This window comes from Oryzias latipes, chromosome 13, assembly GCF_002234675.1.
Source record: "Oryzias latipes chromosome 13, ASM223467v1".
Classification (NCBI taxonomy): domain Eukaryota; kingdom Metazoa; phylum Chordata; class Actinopteri; order Beloniformes; family Adrianichthyidae; genus Oryzias; species Oryzias latipes.
In genome coordinates, this window is record NC_019871.2 from 22405636 (window position 1) to 22424946 (window position 19311).

Genomic DNA, 19311 nt, shown 5'->3' on the forward strand with positions numbered 1-19311 from the left:
ACTGCAGGGGGTGTTGAAACAGTACTAGCCTGAAAGAGCGGTACTTACAGTGCACGATGGACTGCTGCTGCGGGGCACAAGGCTGGTCATCCCATCGGCTTTGTGTAATGATGTGTTAAAAAAATTGCACGAAGGACAAAGTGCAGGGAAAGGGCCAAACAAACAGTATGGTGGCCGGGGCTCAGTAATCAGTTAAGTGACATGGTGTTAAGATGCAGAACTTGCATCCAAGAGAGAACCAATGTTAAAGAGCCACTGATGCCAAGTCAGATGCCAGACAGGCCTTGGCAAAGACTCGGAGCTGACCTGTTCACACTGGACAGCAAAGAATATCTGCTCATTGTGGATTATTTTTCCCGTTTTGTGGAAATTGCACAGCTCTCATATACACGGTCCATGGACGTAGTGGTGCACCTGAAGTCGATTTTTGCACGTCATGGCATTCCTCAGGTTCTTGTGACATATAACGGGCCACAGTTCACAGGTAGCCATTTTCAGGCTTTTGCAGCATGTTACGGCTTTGAACATGTAACAAGCAGCCCCAAGTTTCCACAAAGTAATGGAGAGGCCGAACGCGCTGTACAGACTGTTAAGAGACTGCTGAAAAAGTCATCTGATCCGTACCGTGCTTTGCTTGCGTACAGGGCAACACCTCTACAAAACGGCTACAGTCCAGCTGAGCTGTTAATGGGCCGTCGACTTCGCACTACTGTTCCTGCTCTTCCGTCCCTGTTAGATCCAGCTCTGCCTGACTACGACACGTTGGGAGCCAAACAAAGGGAGAAGAGGTGGACAGATGCAAGAACCTTTGACAAGCGACACAAAGCAAGAAACCTTGAACCACTGGTTCCTGGGCAAGAGGTCTGGATCACAGATGCAAGAACTCAAGGTACAGTGATTTCTGCACATGAGGCTCCTCGCTCGTATCGCATCAAAGTGCCCCAGGGCACACTGAGAAGAAACCGACACCACCTGGTGTCAATGCAGACCGACGGTGAGGGAATCGAACCTGTTGATGATCCTATGGGAGAAGATACACCTACTCCAGCTCCAACAGACCAGACACCACACAGCGGAGAAAACATCACAGAGACTGTCCGTACAAGGTCGGGAAGAGTGGTCAGAAAACCAGATAGACTTAACTTGTAAATTTAAAAAAACAAAACAAAGAGAGTAAATAAGGATTTTTGAGTTTATTAGAATGGGATGGTTTGGAAAGAAAAGAATGTCATTGATTTTGTCATATAAGTAAAGATGTATAAATGCCCTTTGTTTTGTTTTAAGAAAGGGAGATGTGGTATTATACATGTTGGGGGTACCACCCTAGTGAGGGAGACGTCATGAGAGGCGGGCCCACTAGGCGGCGCAGTAGCGGGAGTTCAGGACTGTATGTTTGTTTTCCGGTGGTGGAATAAAGCAGTCTACAGCACGTCCCGTCCCGGAGCCTTCTTGATAAAGCAACATCACGACACCAAGGTAAGCTTTAGCTAGCTTTAGCCATAGCCGCATCACCGGTTATAACTCTGTTTATGTCAAGTGTAAATCCTGGTGTTATTAATTTGTAATTTAAGGTATAACACATCGCAGTGAATTATATGTTGTGTGTATGTTTAAGTGAAAAGGCATGAGATTAACATAACCAAAAAATTTTGTGAAGCTGTACTAGTAGGTAAGAAATGTTACCAACATTCAAGTTGCCCGTTTGCGTGTTCATTCTTTTTGCTGCGGGTGCGGCACTTTCTTCACTTACTATTTGTATTATTTTTCTGAAAGTAGGGTGACCAGACGTCCTCTTTTTCCTGGACATGTCCTCTTTTTTGAAACCTATATAATAAAATAACATTCAACATAGTGACTGACTACAGACTGTAATTGCTTTTTGCCTTTTACCTGAACCGGTTAGTGAGCTGGTGGTGCAAAAGCCCCAAAACAGTTGGCAGGGACGGTCTGAGGTCCACACTGTCCAAGGCATATACAGGTGATTCATTTAACTTTTTGTTGCTTTGTGAGAGCAAGTTACGTTTTTTCTAATCTTATGACTAACCAAATTATGATTATTGCAGATATAATGAATAAAATTTAAATGTAGTTATGCACTTATGTCTAACTTTTTTGTGTGACCAATAATCTTGTGTTTGTCTAGTGTAGGACCACAGCCAGATCCATCTATGATGGCATCTGGAAGCAGATTATGCCAGGTGCAGCCCCAACCTCTCATGGCTGTGTTGGATGGGGCTTCTGAGATGGAATGAAAGAGAACTTGGATATATATATTATTATGGCAAATGCATGAATGCATACCTTAAATTACACTTATCTTGTCTTTAACAATCAGTTCAGGCTTCTGTCTTACTGTTGATGATCTGTAATGTTATTTTTTATTGTAAATGTTTGTTATTTGAGTTGTTATCAGTTGATGTTACGCATACCAAAAAATTAAATGAGGCACAATTTTGACCAAAATTGTTTTATTTGTTCATCTAATTTTTTTGTGAAGTCAAAGTCATATTTCAACAGAAAAATATAAGGAATATAACAATTATGTTTAATTAGATTTTAAGAATATGTGGGAACACTAAATTATTTACATACTTTTTGCACATTATACATTATTTACATACCAAACATTAATTCACTCTTCAAAACAAAAAAGTCCTTGATAATTTGCCAAAACACGGCAGTTAAGCCAGATCTGATTCACACCGCCCATCAGTGTGAGCGGCACGGGAGAGTCCCTGATGTGAAAGGACTTTATCCTACCGATCACTCTTTCCACTATAATTTTGAGGCGGGTAATGGCTTGGGTTTGTTCTGTTTCCTCCTTGCTGAATTGAGCTGAAAGCTTAAAAGGTGGAATGATGAGCTTAGATCCAATGTCAGTAAGGAGGTCTTGAACGAGGAACTCTTTGTCCGCCATGACCGTCTCCTGGCTCCAGCAAAGGAACGTGGCTTCTAAGTCATGGATGTAATCCAAAGTCTCATCCAGAGCACCTGTGAAGATAAAGAAATTAAAAACCAGTCTTAACATATTTTTGCTACCTTTCAACACAACACAGTAATCATGTTTCGAAAAGTATTTTAAGTATTTAATTACAAATACATTTCATTTATTTCTTTTAAGGAAAATACAAATGACAAAATACTCAAAAGTAATTAAATACATGAATTTAAAATAGGTGAGAGCGTGAACAGCTTTTATTATAAACATTCATTTGTTCAGGTAGAAATGCGTTTATCCAATAACGGTACACATAGTTGACTAACGTTAACCAAACACATTATGAACAACCTTACCTGCAGGTGGGTGGGTTACATAGTCGTGATCCATCTTTACTGCCTTAGCTTAGCCACCATGTCGCCATCTTCACAGCATAGCTGCATAGCCTGACGTTTGAGGTTCTGTCATATACTGACTCCCTTCTCAAAGGAGCAGTAAAGTTGTTCCAAGGGAAAAGGCTCGGGACAACACCACTCTTCAGGCGACGAACGACGCAGCCGCACCACAATCCGGAGCGAAATGCCGGCAGCAGACGGTGCTACCTGTGTTTACATGAAAACTATGCCCTTCCTCTCTTCGGATCGCCTGTATCCATTTGGGTTTCAGGTTTGGATCCACAGGAAAATAATGAAATGAAAGGTAGGGCTGTTTTTGGTTGGAAGACGAACAGCCTGGAACACAACAGAAACTGCAACTCTTCGACTCTGCCATTTTTCATATCTGGACAGTATTGACCTGGTTGAAGCTGCAACACTTGGTCAAGTTTTGGGGGTTTGCATTATGCCGGTTTTTAATTACATATTTGTTTTGTCTTGTCCTTCTGTTTTTAAATTTCATCATGTTAAGCCCTTTGAGTACCTTGTGTTGTAAAAGTGCTATACAAATAAACTCTGATTTGATCAGCTATGCTGATGATACCCAGCTGTACATAGCTATGTCTCCTCATGACACAAGGCCAATAGAAGCACTTTTTAACTATATTTTAGATGTGAAATCATGGATGGCAAATAACTTTCTGCAGCTCAACCAAGAAAAAACTGAAATGTTAGTTATTGGTCCAGAAGCTAAAAGAACTTTCATTAAGGCATTCAGAAACAGTCAGAAACCTGGGTGTTATCTTCGCCTCAAAGCTAACTTTTATCCCCCATATAAAAAAGGTGGTTAAAACTGGTTTTTATCATCTTAGAAATCTGGCTAGGGTACTCTCTCTTGCTAATAAAGAGATGCTAATGCGTGCTTTTATCATGAGTTATATGGATTATTGGAACGCCCTGCTTGCTGGTCTTCCAAAAAACAACATAAACAACCTTCAGCTTCTCCAAAATTCTGCTGCACGAGTTCTCACCAAGACCAGGAGGCGGGTTCAGATCACTCCAATTTTAAAAACCCTGCACTGGCTCCTCATGTGCTTCAGGATTGATTTTAAGATACTTTTAACAGTTTTTTAACGTCGTAATAGTCTTGTGCCTTCTTATATATCATATTTTTTAGTCAAATATGTACCCTTGCAGACCCTGAGATCCTCTGGCACTGGTCTTTTAACCATTCCAGCAGTGAAAACCAAAACTTATGGAGAGGCAGCTTTTCAGCACTATGGCCCTCGTTTATGGAACAGTCTGCCAGAGGGCTGCAGAGAGCATAGCTGCTTTGAAGAAAAGGCTCAAGACCCAAAGAGCTTCTCTTTGACTAGCTTGATGCTGCCTTTCAGTCTCTCACTTGTCGCCTGTACCTTCACGAAATGTGTTGAGACAGCGCTCTCTCCTCTTAGACAATGAGGAATTTGCATTCTGACCTTTCTGGACTAAATAGTTCTCTTGAACTCCAGAGCAGATGATGATGCATCTGTCCCTGGTTCTGTTTTACAGTCAGTCTTTGAGATTTTTGGTGGATTTCTCAAAAAAGTATCCTACACCCCAGTTTTCCTGAGGCTGGAAATTTGCTCCGTTAGAGGCGAATGCTCCTGTTGGAGCTCAGAGTGGCTGTGTTTGTCCACCGCCTTGCTCAGTTTCAGTCGGGATGCAAACTGTAGTTCCAGAAGGTTTTTCAGTTGATGGGTATGATGGCCTCTATGATATCTGGGGTTCCTCTCTGTCTGCTCAAAAAAAAAATCACCCCTTGGTGAGCCAGTATAGAGAAAATGTTCATGACTGTTTATTTAGCAGGTGACGGATCATGAGGAGCACTTAACACGTAACGGTAAGTGAGGGTAATTTTTATTTTTGCAAACTCCCCAAACCCTTTGGACTGCGCAGAGAGCCTGTTAGTAGTGTTCAAGTGATGAATGCACGCTTCTTGAGCGCCCTTTTTTTTTTTAAACTGACTGACAAGAACACTTACACTTTGCTGTCTTCTTTAACCATGATGTTGAAGCAGAAAATGAAAAAGCATTTTGGTGGATTGCTTTTTCATTTTAATTTTGAGTCAAAAAATGTAGCTTCATTTTGAAAATTAAAATGCATTTTTGGTTTTGACTTTTCTTTTTTTATTTATGCTACACAATCGCTTCAATATTTTTTAAATCAATTTAATGAAGTGACAGAATGAGCCGTGCTGAAGAAGAAAAAAGAAAAAGACGTTTGGCGGATTGATTTTTCATTTATGTTGGCTTTGTTAAAGATAAATTGGCTTTTAAGTAGATTTTCAGTTAAAGGTTTTTTGGGGAAAACCCATTTGAAGAATGTCAAAAAAAGAAAAGCGTCTCAAATATTAAAAAGCTAACAATAACTAATAAGAAAAAAACAAAAACAAACTTTTTAATCCTTTGAAACCACAGCTGCCGCTGGCAACAGCTAATTAGCAAACCTTTAACCTTTTGGGCCTCTAAATCTTTGATCATTTACTTAATAAAGGAAGAAAAAGAAATAAATGTACCCAACTCCTCGTTTATCTTAGTGTTTTTTATGATTTATCTGCACAATTCTTTTTTTAAATGTGATTCTTGATTTTGATGGATTTTGTTCTTCAGTTTAAGTTGTCTCCATTATCATTTTACCTAACATAAAGCTGTTTTATTGTTCCTACCAAAAAGCTAAATTCTTTTTCTCCTATCAATTCCTACAAAATTTTTCTAATTTTTCTCCTATCAATTCCTACAAAATTGTTCTAATTGATTTCTCCTCCCCCTATTTCCCCCCCCAAATGTCCTAAGCTGTTACTTCATAAAATGAAGCTCCTTGAATTGTTGACCCCTGTTTTCAGGTCAACATGCCTTTTTTTCTACTTGCTTCCAGATCTTGTGAAGACTTTTGACAAAGACGTGAAGAACTTTGACACCATTGATTTTTCCTTCAACATGTGTTTTTCAAAGGTTTTTGCCACAATGATGTCACTTGGAGGTTCATACAAGTCCAATGTCATTAAAGCCAAACAGTCTTTATTTTGGCTATAATTCAAGAGGTTTTTGTACGTCTCCTTGGCAAGGTTTTTCACGTTTTCCTTTGTCAACCTGAAATCTGCAGTCCCGCACAAATCCCACAATTTGTTGTACAGCCGGTTGAATAGATGGTCAAAATTAGCTTTTGAGCATTCCACGTAGGCTTTTTCAAACATGAGGGGGATCAGCTCCGTCAAGAACTGATTGATCAACATGTTGCATTTTTCTTGCCTCCCCCTCGACTGTAAAGCCGACTGAATGCCAACTGACCAAAATTGTGTGTCTGCAGCTGTCAGGCCAAACGGTTTCTTATTGAACTCCTCATCACTGAACGTGTCTCTGAAGTCTGTAAAGGAGACCTTCTTTTGTTCTGTTCTCTCCGGTACAGTCATCTTTTGTAAATAAAGGGAGTCCGTGTCTGAGCAGTCTTCAACCTCAGTGTAGACTATGGGCTTCTTTGACAGGTGCAGTTTGAAGAGTCTTATCAGTAAGTCCTCAAACATGGTCTTCTCCATGTCAGAGATGCCTACACCAAGGTTAAATTGGAAAATTTGTCTCATGTCCTTGTGGATCCTTTTGTGGAGACCTTTAAAATTTTCCTTATTGATGTGGCGTCGAAGCCTCTTTGCCTCAGGCCACAGCTTTTTAAAGAGGTACTTTTTATAAAAGTCCAAGTTCTCCGGGAAGCAAGACACTTTGGACCTTTTAAACACCCGATGAATTAACTTTCTGATCATTTTGTCAACCAGTTGACAATGACTTCTAGTTAATTGGTGCTTTGTCCTCAGTGATCTGGGTTCAGGTCCTTCATTTATTCCTGACCTGTGACCAGATGATTCTTGCCCTTTCCTCGGACCACCATCCATGATTTCCTCGCTGTTGGTAAACATTAGATCCATCTGGATATTGTCAGTTCCAAATCTTTTCATCTGAACTGCCATGAATGTACCTCTGGAAACGTACTTCAATTCTCCAACTCCCAAAATTTTAATCAGGATTAAATTTGAAATTGCTTCTATATATGATCTCTGTGTGTCATATAAAATGACATCATATGACATGTTATGTCCTCATTAGTGGTATAACTACATTTCATGTCAAACACAATATTGCATAGTTATGATGTCACAGACATTTTGGATGATGATTTTACGCATCACATCCTCCTCCCGAGTGAGCCCCTCCCCCTTCTGTCTGATGATGTCACCCACCTTCTTTCAGGAATTAACCCTTACTTATGTTACACTGAGCTCGGAGTTAAGAATGCAAAAAACAAAGATTTAAGAGAACACGTCTGAAAAACTGTTGTGACGCAAACGCCAAGAAGGTTTTTGGAAACCAAAGACAAAGATTTTGAAAGCATTTAATATTTTCTTTTTCTACCTAAATAAACAACCCTTTGTTCGCAATTAATGACATTTTTATTTCAAATCTGTGGCTTTTGTTCTCATTGTGGTGGGACAAATATTACTTAATGAATGAGCTGGTATCTGAGAAACTCAGAGAAAGACCTTCTGCTGGGGGCCAACGTCAGGAATGAGCGTAGTATTTCAGTTCAACTGAAATATGGAAGAGAATTCCTGATGATGTTATGCAATCGTTCACTCTGACAAGGCCCACAACAAAAAAAAATCCTTTTCAGCTCATTGCATGGCAGCTCCAAGTCTTTTATCTGCACTCTCCTCTTTTGTTTTTTGTGCTATTAGTTTCTTTTGTCTTCAAAATTCTCTTTGGTGTGAATTGATCAAAAAAAAAGGAGAAAACGTGGAAATCTACATAGATTTTCTTGATCTTTGGATTACATTTATGAGTTAGTAAGATGAACAAGGACAGAAATCTGAAGAATCTCACTTGTCGTCCTTGCGCATGCCGTTCTGGCTGGTGAAGTTGAAGGGATCGATAGCTGCTGAGGTGCCAAACAGGTCGTCAAACTTGGTCTCTGCGGGAGCCTGAAAGTAAAAACACCAAACTGATGAGAAGTGAACAAGAGTTTTACATGTGCTTAAGGTGCTAAAAATTGAAATGTGATCATTTTTGGACAATCTTAATGTAGCTTATTTATCCTCATTTATGGGAATTTAGATCTCAGATTTGTGTTGGTCATCAGATTTTCCCCAGTTTCCCTCAGAACCAAGTGTGGAGGCTGACCGGCAGAACGGGGATGTCCGTGTCCACCAGGTCGTCCGTTTCCACCACGTGCTCCGACTCGGGCGACGACGACTCAGCGGGGATCACCACCACTGGGCTGATGTGCTCCGACAGAGCTGAAGCACGCAGGAAGTTTGGAGGGTTCTGGAAGCATCAGGAAGAGCACATTTAGCACATTTCTCAGTGCATGTAATCATCAAAACCTAGAGAAGATTTAGTCATGACAAATACTTAATCAATGTAAATTCTCTTAGAGGTTGACATTAGTCATTGTGCCAAAATAAACATGATAAGCCAAGAGTCGTCGATAAAAGAGAAAAAGACACCGTGGTTGCTTTATGCAACAAGCTGGAAATGTGTAATCAATGTGCAGCCTGTCAAGACCATCAGTGGCCCTCACCTCAGGCAGTTGTGGGATCTGAATTAGCCTCTTGAAATACTGCAGGTTACTGGAGCGATAGAACAGACTCTTTAGCCTGAAACCAAAGGGAGAGATGGATTTAAAGAACGTGACGAGAGGAGGACAAAAACGAGACGGTGGCAGTCAGGGGGGGGGGGGGGGGGGGGGGGTGTGTGTGCAACACTGAGGGCAAAAAGAGTTCAGTCTTCTGGGTCACACTCAGACAGGAAGTACTCTGGAACTGCATCCAGGTGGTTTTCTTTCTGTTTGCGTTTGACTGTGAGGGAACTCCGTACTTCTTGAACTGCTCCTGGAAGCGATCTCTGTGGCCCTGGAGAGTGTCTGCTGGAAGGCCTGCACACACACACACACACCGGGAACAAATTAGCGCTCGTGCTAAAAATAAGTGGTCCCCAACCTTTTTCAGTCTATGGAACAGTTTAACATGAGACAATACTTTTAGTTCTGCATGTACAAGGCTGAAGTGCACGCCCAATATTTCTTATTTGTTTGTTTTTCAGCTTCCAGGTTCCCATTAACTTTTGACGATAAGTTTATCTTCATCCTCTGTAAAATATCTGCAGCTGCTCTAAACTTTATTTTAACACTAGAGTTTGTGTAGGAACCATTAAAAATGTGAAAGAGATTTTCACTCATAACTCTCAAAGTGGAAGCTAAAAAATTGGACCCCAACTTCAGCATCGTCTGACTTTTGAGGCAGATACATGAAAAAGTCAAGAACAAACTGGTATTTTCTAAAAATAAAAAAACGTGAATCCACTGTTTGAACAACTGTCACAATAAATCCATATTTGGAGTAAGTATATTTGGGGTTTTTCTGTTAAAAGCAGTTTTCTTTTCGAGTTGAAGGCTTTTCTTCTGTTTTCTCACTAGAGTTTTTTCGGCCAAAATGTATAACCACTGTTATAAATGATCCACCCATTTTCAACGTTTAAAATGATTTTAAAAGTGAGTCTGAGGAGATCATTGGTTTCATTTTATAATATGGAACTTATGTTTCCCAGCCATTTTGGTAAACATCTACAAAGCTATAAAGCTGCAATATGATATAATAAAAATAAGTCCGGTATAATAGAACGAAACCAAAGGTCAATTTTGCAAGCTAAACGGATTCTGTAGATGAGACACGGCACAGACTGATTGACAATGGACTACAGCCAATCAGGACGCAGATACCACGCACTGTGAAAAAATAAAAACAACAAAACACTTGCAAATTCACCCCCACAAATTTCCCTTGCACATTTTACCGTTCGCACTAATGCTTTTTCTTATTTTACAACACAGTGTTCTGCATCCTGATTGGCTGTGGACCACCGTCAATCAATCTCTTCTGCGCTATATCTTGTGTGCAGAATGCGCTCAGTTTGCCAAATCGACATAAATCTTCACTCGTGAGCAGAGCTTTGGTTTCATTCTGTATTTCTGAGCTTAGTTTTCTACAAATGTTTGAGAGTTTACACAATAAAAAATAAAGTGTGAAGATGTTGGTCAGTCTGAGAAATGTGTATAAAGTGTGTAGAGAGGCGTTACAGCCTTAAAACATCTAGAATCCTACTTCACGGATGTCACCCATCGTGTGTTACTTTTTAAACCTAGCCCCTGATGAATCCAATAAGAAAACTCCTCATTGAATCAGAGCCTTGTAGAGTGAAATGTGCCTCATATTAGACAAAACTTGGGTCAGACAATAAGACAGCAAAATGAAGAGCAGCAGCAACAGAAAGGCTAAAAGTAAAAAGAACGCACAGAGCTTTCATGTGCTCAGTTAAAACTTTGGACCCCAACATTATCAACTTGCTGCTCTTTCTATGAGCAAATGCCTAAAAAGCTTAATGGGCTGAAACAATGTTGTAAACAGGATTCAGCCCAAATTCTTTTGCAATGATGTGAGAGACTGATAACATTTTAAAAAACAAAGACCGGCAGGTTTCTGCTGCAGCAAACCAGACCGTAGGAAGTACTTTTCATTCTTCTTTTCTACACAATTATACAAATAAATTCCTTCAAAATCAAAACAATTTCCTGAATTATAATTATTTTTTTTTAACAAAAGTTTTTGTCATAATTACAGACTTTTCTCAGCTTTTGCAGGACAACTTGCAGAACCAGAGACTGACAAATACTTTTTCGCCTCCATGTATTGAAGCTCCAAAGCTCAACTGGGCTTTTGAAGTCAAAGACGCCCTAATTTCTGCCAAAGCTTTGGGCCACAAAGACCATCAGTAAATATTGATGTGCAGCTTGGCCAGCAGGGGCGCGTGACTCACAGGAGTGCAGCTTAAACAGCAGCTTGACGGTGTAATCGTACAGATGGCTGCAGTCTAGGATGACTTGGATGAGGGGGGCCAGGCGACACTGTCCGGCTGCAGTCACCGACACCGACCGCGACATGTCCAGGGAGCTGAAAACTGCAGACAAGCAATCAGCCGGCGTCCAAACACAGCAATGCATGAACTCACAGAGCGCCGTCATTCATTGTTTCTGGCTAATTGGATGTGGATGTCACCTGATATCTTCTGAAAACAACACACACACTCATTCAAACTGAACAAGAGATTTCACTGTAAAAAGTGGCAGCAGCATGAACACAGACTGACTCACTCTGCCTCGGCTACTGAGCACTGCTTCCAATTCCCTGTGGCCACGCTCACACCAGCCTCACAGCAGTGCAGGCGTGGTTTCCTGCATGATGTAGAGCGCATACACACCCCTGTCTGACGTGATGATTTCAAAATACACCAGAACAGAGAAGGAAGTGTTTCAAAAACCCCAACTTCATAATAAGGCTTAGTCACATGCACTCATACAGAGGCTGACCTGTACGGGTGCTGCAAGGTTTATATTTTTGTTTGTTTGTGGACAGACTTAGAGAGGAGCAACTGCATCTTAAAGACCCATTCCAATTATCTTTTGATCCATTGTAAAAAAAAAAAAATTAAAAAAATAAAATTCTAGTGGTCTTTTATTTTATGATGATGCCATATTTTGCCAAAATCAAAAAAGCCTGTGTTTCTGTTTCTAGGACATAGTTTCTGCAGAGCGGCAGTAGTTTATTCGAATTTCACTTGTGAGTTGTAGGTGGAACTGTTGACAGAGTTAAACGCACCCCATACCTAACCATGCCTCACAGCCCCTCACAACCCCAACCTAACATTATCGGTGCCACAAAAATGGCAAACAATATTGAAGCTATCCAGCCGTATAGGTTTGAGCCAGATTCCAGCTCTGACGAGGAAAACAAAGACCTACATGAATCTATTTGTCTGCAAGTGGATGCATCAGAATGGAGCGCAGTTCACTTTATGGTCGTAAAGCCACTTCAAGGGCCTAATTTCTAACAACCAGGCTGCCCGCAAACAGCACTTCACATGAACAGCACTACCGGGCTCCCTGCTCAGTCCGCAGGATTTGGGGGAGTTGGAAAATTGAAACATTTGTACGGCATGCCTGCATCTCATCTACTTCACCCTTACTTACCCTTACATGTTGTTTTAGTGTTCCCTATGACCTGTCATGCAGCATGCCCGTAGCCAAAAACAAGTATTTTAGCTCTACGGGCTCACCAGTCTACAAACGTGGTATGTCATGTGGGCCACCTGTGTGCCCATATCAACTCATAAAAGCAATTGTGATTAAGGCTAAAAAGAGCACAGTACTTGATTAAAAAGGGTTTTTAAATGTACAGATTAATAACGATACTTTTTTTTTTTATCTTCATGCTTCCTTTTATGAAGCTCACAGGTTCTCCCTGCACTTTTCCTGAACGTCTTTCTATTTTTAACCTGCTCCAACCTTCAAGACACATTAACCTCAGATGAGTCAGCCAGACAACAAAAGGGCTTGTGAGTGAAGCAGGTCGTCTGCTCAGTCTCATCAGAGCCTGGTTGTGTGGATTCTGAACGAGACTTCCTGTCTGCATCGGTCGGTCGGGTCAGGCCAGGTGCAGGACGTCTTACCAGCCAGAAAGAGGTTGAGCTCGCACTCCAAATAGTCGAACATCTCTACAGTCAACTGGAAGCTGGAAGAGGAGAGCAAAACCAGCGTTTAGCATGGATTTAAGCAGAACACAAACACAACTGCCTACAAAAACCAGGAAGAAAGCAAAAAAAGTCAAGACGTGCAATTTTATCCTAAAAAATGTGCGTAGTCTACAAGCTGTTTATCAAAACACTTTGGAGGATCAGTGATGTGTGGAGATCAGAAAGGAACCAACATTTATATATCTATAGTTACGTATGCAACGAGACAATCAGTAAGAGATATGGAGAATAAGACATGATAGAAAAAAGAATGCAGTTTGATAAGATGTTTGTGATGGAAAATGAGAACAGCCATGTTCACTACTATATTTTTGGCTTTTTTTCTTGATATGAATCAATGTCTTGTGAGTAAACAAAGTAACAGAACATACTTTTACTGGGAGACCAGTAGCAAAACATTACAGTTCGGCAAGGACGTCAACCAGAATGGCCAACGCAGGATCATCACTTATTCATGAATGTATTGTGTGTTGATGTAGACACGTCACCCACACCCCTAGACCTAAAGATGAGACACGAGACCCAATGCTCTATAGCCAGCGCATTTGTAACCGCCCAGTTCCTACAACTGGGAAAAAGGTGCAGCTCTTTACCTAAACAGAAACGATACAACCACCGTCAAACGTGCAAAGATCATCTATGGTGACAGGCATCTCACTCTAGCGTTCCTGAAAACGTTAGTTGTACTCAAACTCTGTTGTGCATAGGTTGTTTTGATTAAAAACGTACTGAGAAGAGAACTTTGTTTTCCGTTTACTCGCGAGACTTAATATGTCCGGATTTTGAGATAACAAGTTATAAGGTTGTTATCTCTTAAAAATGGGTAAGGCTTTCTTTTATATTGCAGTACCTACAGAGTTTTTAAGTGGTAATTACTCAGTACTGTTGTTGTATCTGCTGGTATTTACGTGGTACTTGTTGTGTACTTAGGCAGAGTTGAAGTAACAGTTTAAAGTGCTTGATAGTAAAACTGCAAGGACAGCAATCATTGGATGATTTCAGCAAAACTGTTTGATTCAATAAACATTTTGTATGCCACATTTATCCACTGCATTTTTTAGTTCTTGACTTTTATGTTAAACATCTATTCTTTACTTAAATATTGTTTTTTCATAAATAAATGAAATGCATTATTGACTTTAAGTCATTCATTTGAAACAGTAGTGCAGTAAGTTTAAAGCAAGAATTTCGTTTTTAATAAGTGTCTAGCTTTTCATTTGCCTCAACTGTTTTCATAGTGATGCTGGTTCCTGGACCAGGCAAAGCGGTGCTGAAAAACAGAAAAGGCCGAAGCAAACCAGACTCACAAGTTGTTAACGTCGTTCTCCCCCACCTCGTCCAGCTGCCTGTTTGACATCTGGAGGTTGCCGGGGAAACGGGGATTCTGAAAGGAAAGAGGATGCAGCTTTAGGCACCGATCACCGAGTTCCGACGTTCTGACACGCATCTGAGCTACCAATATGACAACATCCTTTTGATTCAGAGATTCAGCCTTTAGGGAAAATCTGATGAATGTAAGTCATGTGACCCACTGATGACGGAGACACTTTTATCCTCACATTGTCGATCTTTGAAGCCTCTCAGTCTTTATCGGTTAGCAACCTGCTAACAAGCGCCACCAAAGTTATTCAGCCATTAAGCAGAACAAACTGTAAATTAGAAATCCGTTTGAAAAAGGTGGTCCTGCTGCATAATGTAACCCCTTTTCATTTTTGAAATTTCTGTTTAAAATATGTCTTTATTATTCTTTCTATATTAAATAACCAATCAGGAAACATCTTTACCAGAATAGATGTTTTTGAACAATGTTTAAAGCTCAAAAGGATTTTTTTAAAGTCCCCACAGTTAAAAAAAACAACCAGGAAGGACAGAGGGGGAAAACATATTAATATGCCAGATGATATTTGATTGTCACGCATCTAAAAACGGGCCTCTGGCTGCCATTACCACGGGGTCATATACAACTTTTAGCCTTTTAGCAGCAGAAACCACAATTTCCTGTGATAACATCAGCCTCCACAGCTCTCCTCAGCTGTTGCATAAAAAAGCTGCAGCAGATGCTTTACAAGCCACCAAGAGCGGGATCTTTCTCAGAGCCCCCAGACACACACAGAGGTAGGAAGCCTCTAAAAAGAGACGCTAAGACAAAGACAATAAACGGCGAGGGGCGTTGGTGAAGACTTTTCTAGGCCAGGCGGACTCACTTTGATGTGAAATTCTATTTTGGTGATGAGCAGTTTGAGGTAGATGCTGCACAGCTTCCCATAGCCTTCACTCAGGTGACCCTGAAGGAGAGAGGAGAAGCCACACAGAGGGTGAAGGGTTCACAGATTTAGTTATACCACCTGATATGAAGACATGAGCGAAAAGAAAAGAAAAGACAAATTACCACCGATAACTGTGGAGCCGGCTGGTGACCCACAATGAAGCCGGGAGCATTTTGAATTCTAACCCCAATCATCTTTTGGTCAATTGTAAAAGCGTTCCCAGTGGTCTTAATTATGAATATGCTATTTTTAGCCAAAATCTGCAAGCTTGTGTCATTTTCTAGGACATAGTATCTGCAGAGTGGAAGAAGTTCAATAGAAATTCAGCCTTTGAGTTGTAGGTGGGACTGTTGGGAGGGAGCAACCATGCCCCAACCCCCCTCCCCATTGCTGAGAGCTCTAGGTTTATACTTCTCCCTGCTAGTTTACAGCCCCTCACTCCCCCAACCTTACATTACTGGTGCAACAAAAATGGTGACCAATATTGGAGTTTCTATCCAGCCGTACAGTTCAGATCCAGATTCCAGCTTAGATGAGGAAAACAAAGACGTACATGAATCCATTTGTCTACTAGCGGATGCATCAGAATGGAGCAGAGCAGGGAGCTTGTGGCCTGCCCAGCATATTTTCCTCATCACAAATAAGCTTTTTCCAACAACATTTTTTCATCTGCTCCTGATTCACAACGATTTCAACAAAGAAATACTTGGAAATGCACTTTTAAGCATTTCAGTCAGCATGTCTGCTCCTGATTCAGAAATGCAATTTTAAGCTCAATTTTCTTCCTACATGACCTCCATCATCAGAAAAATACCACGAGAACATGTTAAAAACACCAAAAACACCTTGTTTCTTCAAAGTGAGCCTTTAAGTGAGAAAAATTGTCCTTTTTCTGTGGGAGGGCAACTGGTGATGACACAACAAGAACAATAAGCCACAACCCCGGTCACAGCCACCAAGCTTCCTGTCCCAGCTTGCCTGGTTGCATCAGCAAAAACAAAGCATAATAGGGGATATGAAGGTCTCCGCCCAGTTCACAGTCGCCTCAGACACGACACACGAGTTTTCCTCCTGCTTTGGTGGCTAAATAAGTCGTATTCTCTTCAGTTCATCAACGCAAAGTTTACGTTTTAGCTCTATTAACAGGAAAATACTTACTACTTAGATTCATGCAAAAATTCCTTCAAATTCCTCTGGGAGAAAAAAGTTCAATTATTAATGCAGAAATTCACCCAAAGAAGTTACAATTAGCCTTCTTAAAGTCACGCAGTGGCGATAATGCTCATTTTTGGCTCCATGATGGCTGCTGCTCGTCCCTGAAGGCATCAGGCTGATAACGATAACATGAATGTAATCTGTTCCTGTGAATACAACAATGACATACATTTGCCTCTTTATTTGAATTTCTCCATAACTTCCGAACCTAATAAAAAAATGCTGGAGAAAGCCATCCTTTTCTTTTTTGTGGTTGCCAATAACAGTTACTAAAAAGTCTTTCTGTTAGCTGGAGGCTGCAGCTGCAGCTTCTCTGCGTTCAGTGTGAAGCTAATGTCTCTGCAGGACCTCAGTAGTTTGTGCCGTTTTTGCTGCTGCAGAACCCTTTCAGGATGCTTTCTGTCAAACCTCAAAATGCCACTTTCAACCTTCATTCTGTGCAGTAGGTAAACATCTTTTTTTAATTAAACAGGTAAAAACAGGTTTAAAAAAAACACGAGTGTGCTGCTGTTTGTCGTCATATTTAAGCTATAAAACAGCAAAGAACTGCACAAATATAAACCTAGTCATCAGCAAAGTGTCACGTCAGAGCAGCCCACCTGAAAACCTTTATGCCATGTTCACGCCAGACTCGGCAACGCGTGTTTAAGCCTCCACTTCCAATGAAAAGTCTATGTAAACACGCATATATGCACATTTCCGGCTTCCACCTTCAAAACTCACGCATTCATGCATAGCTACGCAAATCCTTAAGGCTGTTCTCAGCCTCCATGTACAAAACGCCCGGCCATGGAACATGCATTAAAAGTTGAACCAGGCTGAACTTTGACCAATCAGGGACTTGGGTTTGGTAGTGAAGTATGGATAGCGCCTGTTTTCATTCACAGAAGTTTCAACTATTTGAAAATTGATCATGGAGGAGAAATGAATAATTGTTGTTTGTGCCCAGCTGGAATTCTTAGATACCAAGTCTTTCATATATCGGAATAGAGCTGTGCCAGAAAAGGCCTGGAGTGAGATTCACAAAATTTCACACCAAGTCTCTTCCAACTTTTGCCTTCAATACCCCCGCGATCACGTGCCACTACGCAGGTTTTTAAGTTCTCTGGCTCTACGTTCAAACTGGGTGTTTACTGAACCTGCGCTGAAAGCTCAAACTGCTGAACTTTGACCTATCAGGGACTCTGATTTGGTAGTGATGTGTGGATAGAAAAAAAAACTGTCACCGTCTTAAAAGTTCAAGGAAATAATTAAATATGCAAAATATATTATTGATTGTTTTCAGCTCTAAGTGTCATTGAAATTAATATAATAAGACCAAATGTGCAATAATATCTTGAGGTTTGTCTGCATGAACCAATTTTTAAAGGAAACAAGAAGTTCTAATAACTGCTTTCCAAAGAGTCGTCCTTGGAAAACACACAAAAAAAATATTGTAGCATTAAGTCATGTTTTTGAGGGTGGAGAAAGCTTAGATGACGTGGACTCCAGTCCTCCTGCTTACCCACATCCTGCTCATATCAGTCAGATCTGCTTTGTTCCTCATGGAGTCCTTTATCACCTGAAAGGGCAGCACAGAGCAGAGAGCACAGACAGAGCGTCACCAAACACCCAGAACGACCCGACCGCACAGATCTACCGCCTCGAGCTCCAGTCGTCGGCTTACGTTGGGGTGTCCGTCGCGCAGCAGCTTGTGGAAGACGTGGCAGAACTTCCAGCAGAGCACCGCGTTGCTGGACAGAGGAAGGCGGTGGACCACGGCCCAGAACGTGTGGGCACCTTTTTCATGATGGGTCCCCAAAATGCAAGGTGGCAGGGGGGGTTAAGGGGATACTTCGTTGATCCAGAATGTTGGGTTTACTTCCATCTGTGCTTGCTAGAGGCTTCTTAAAGGGTGTTTTTACCCATCCAAGCACAGAAACCTTTAAGACACATTTTCAAGTAATTCAACTACAGAAACGAGCTTCTGGAAGCTACACAAAATCCAGGTTTCTGATGAAGAGTGGCCAAGTCCCACTCCGATCATCTTTTGATCTATTGCAAAAGTGTTCCTGTGGTCTTTTAATTATTATTGTGCAGTTTTTAGCCAAAATTTTAAAAAATTATGTTTTCTAGAACAGTTTCTGCAGAGCGGAAGTAGTTCATTCAAAATTCGCCTTTGAGTTGTGGGCGGGTCTATTGGCATGGAGCATCCCAGCCCCAACTTCTCCTCCCCATTGCTGTGAGCTCAGAGCAAGCAGCTTGTGGCCCACCCAGCGTATTTTCCGTCACAAATAAGCTCTTTTTTAGAATGGTATTTGTCCATCTTCCCCTGAATCACAACAATTTGAATAAATAAAAATACTCTGAAATATGACTTTGCGCTTAAATTTCTTTATACATGTCCATCATCATCATTAAAATACCACAAGGACATGTTAATCGAGTGGGTCTTAAATATTATTTAGTTTCAATTCATTCAAAAATATGGGAGAAATCTCCAACCGGCTGTGAGATCCAGTTGTTTCTTCTTTTGAACCAACATAACCCTCAGTGAACGTAAACACATAAGACAATGGAAGGATATTCCTGGCGTGTTTCTCTTTGACGGCGACCTCCTGTGTGTTGATGGCCTTATTGATGCTGACAGCCTGCAAAGAGGAGGACAGACAGAGAGGAGCACAAGTTAGTCCACTGCTTTTTTATCTAAGAATTCCACGATAACGCTTGCACCTCTCGTACAGATTCTTCTTCCCGACCCACGTGGGAATAGGAAGCAGCAGGGTTTTTATTTTTTTAAAAACCCTGCTGCGGAAACGCTGCGGAAAAGGCTGACCCCTTTTCTGCAGCGTTTGTATTCAGAGCAG

General features: G+C 41.0%; 1 protein-coding gene across 3 annotated transcripts in view; it reads right to left on the reverse strand.

The window, feature by feature from the left end:
• Positions 1–19311, reverse strand: part of hip1 (huntingtin interacting protein 1) — a 62376-nt gene that overhangs the window by 23830 nt on the left and 19235 nt on the right. For all 3 annotated transcript variants that reach the window (XM_023961288.1, XM_023961290.1, XM_023961289.1), the window contains exons 2-12: positions 19032–19095; positions 18132–18274; positions 17970–18026; positions 15188–15268; positions 14291–14367; positions 12900–12961; positions 11211–11351; positions 9216–9273; positions 8920–8995; positions 8520–8663; positions 8223–8320 (exon numbers count right to left, since the gene is read on the reverse strand). In XM_023961288.1, the coding sequence (XP_023817056.1) occupies positions 8223–8320; positions 8520–8663; positions 8920–8995; positions 9216–9273; positions 11211–11351; positions 12900–12961; positions 14291–14367; positions 15188–15268; positions 17970–18026; positions 18132–18274; positions 19032–19095 (1001 nt within the window). The remainder of the gene's footprint in view (positions 1–8222; positions 8321–8519; positions 8664–8919; positions 8996–9215; positions 9274–11210; positions 11352–12899; positions 12962–14290; positions 14368–15187; positions 15269–17969; positions 18027–18131; positions 18275–19031; positions 19096–19311) is intronic.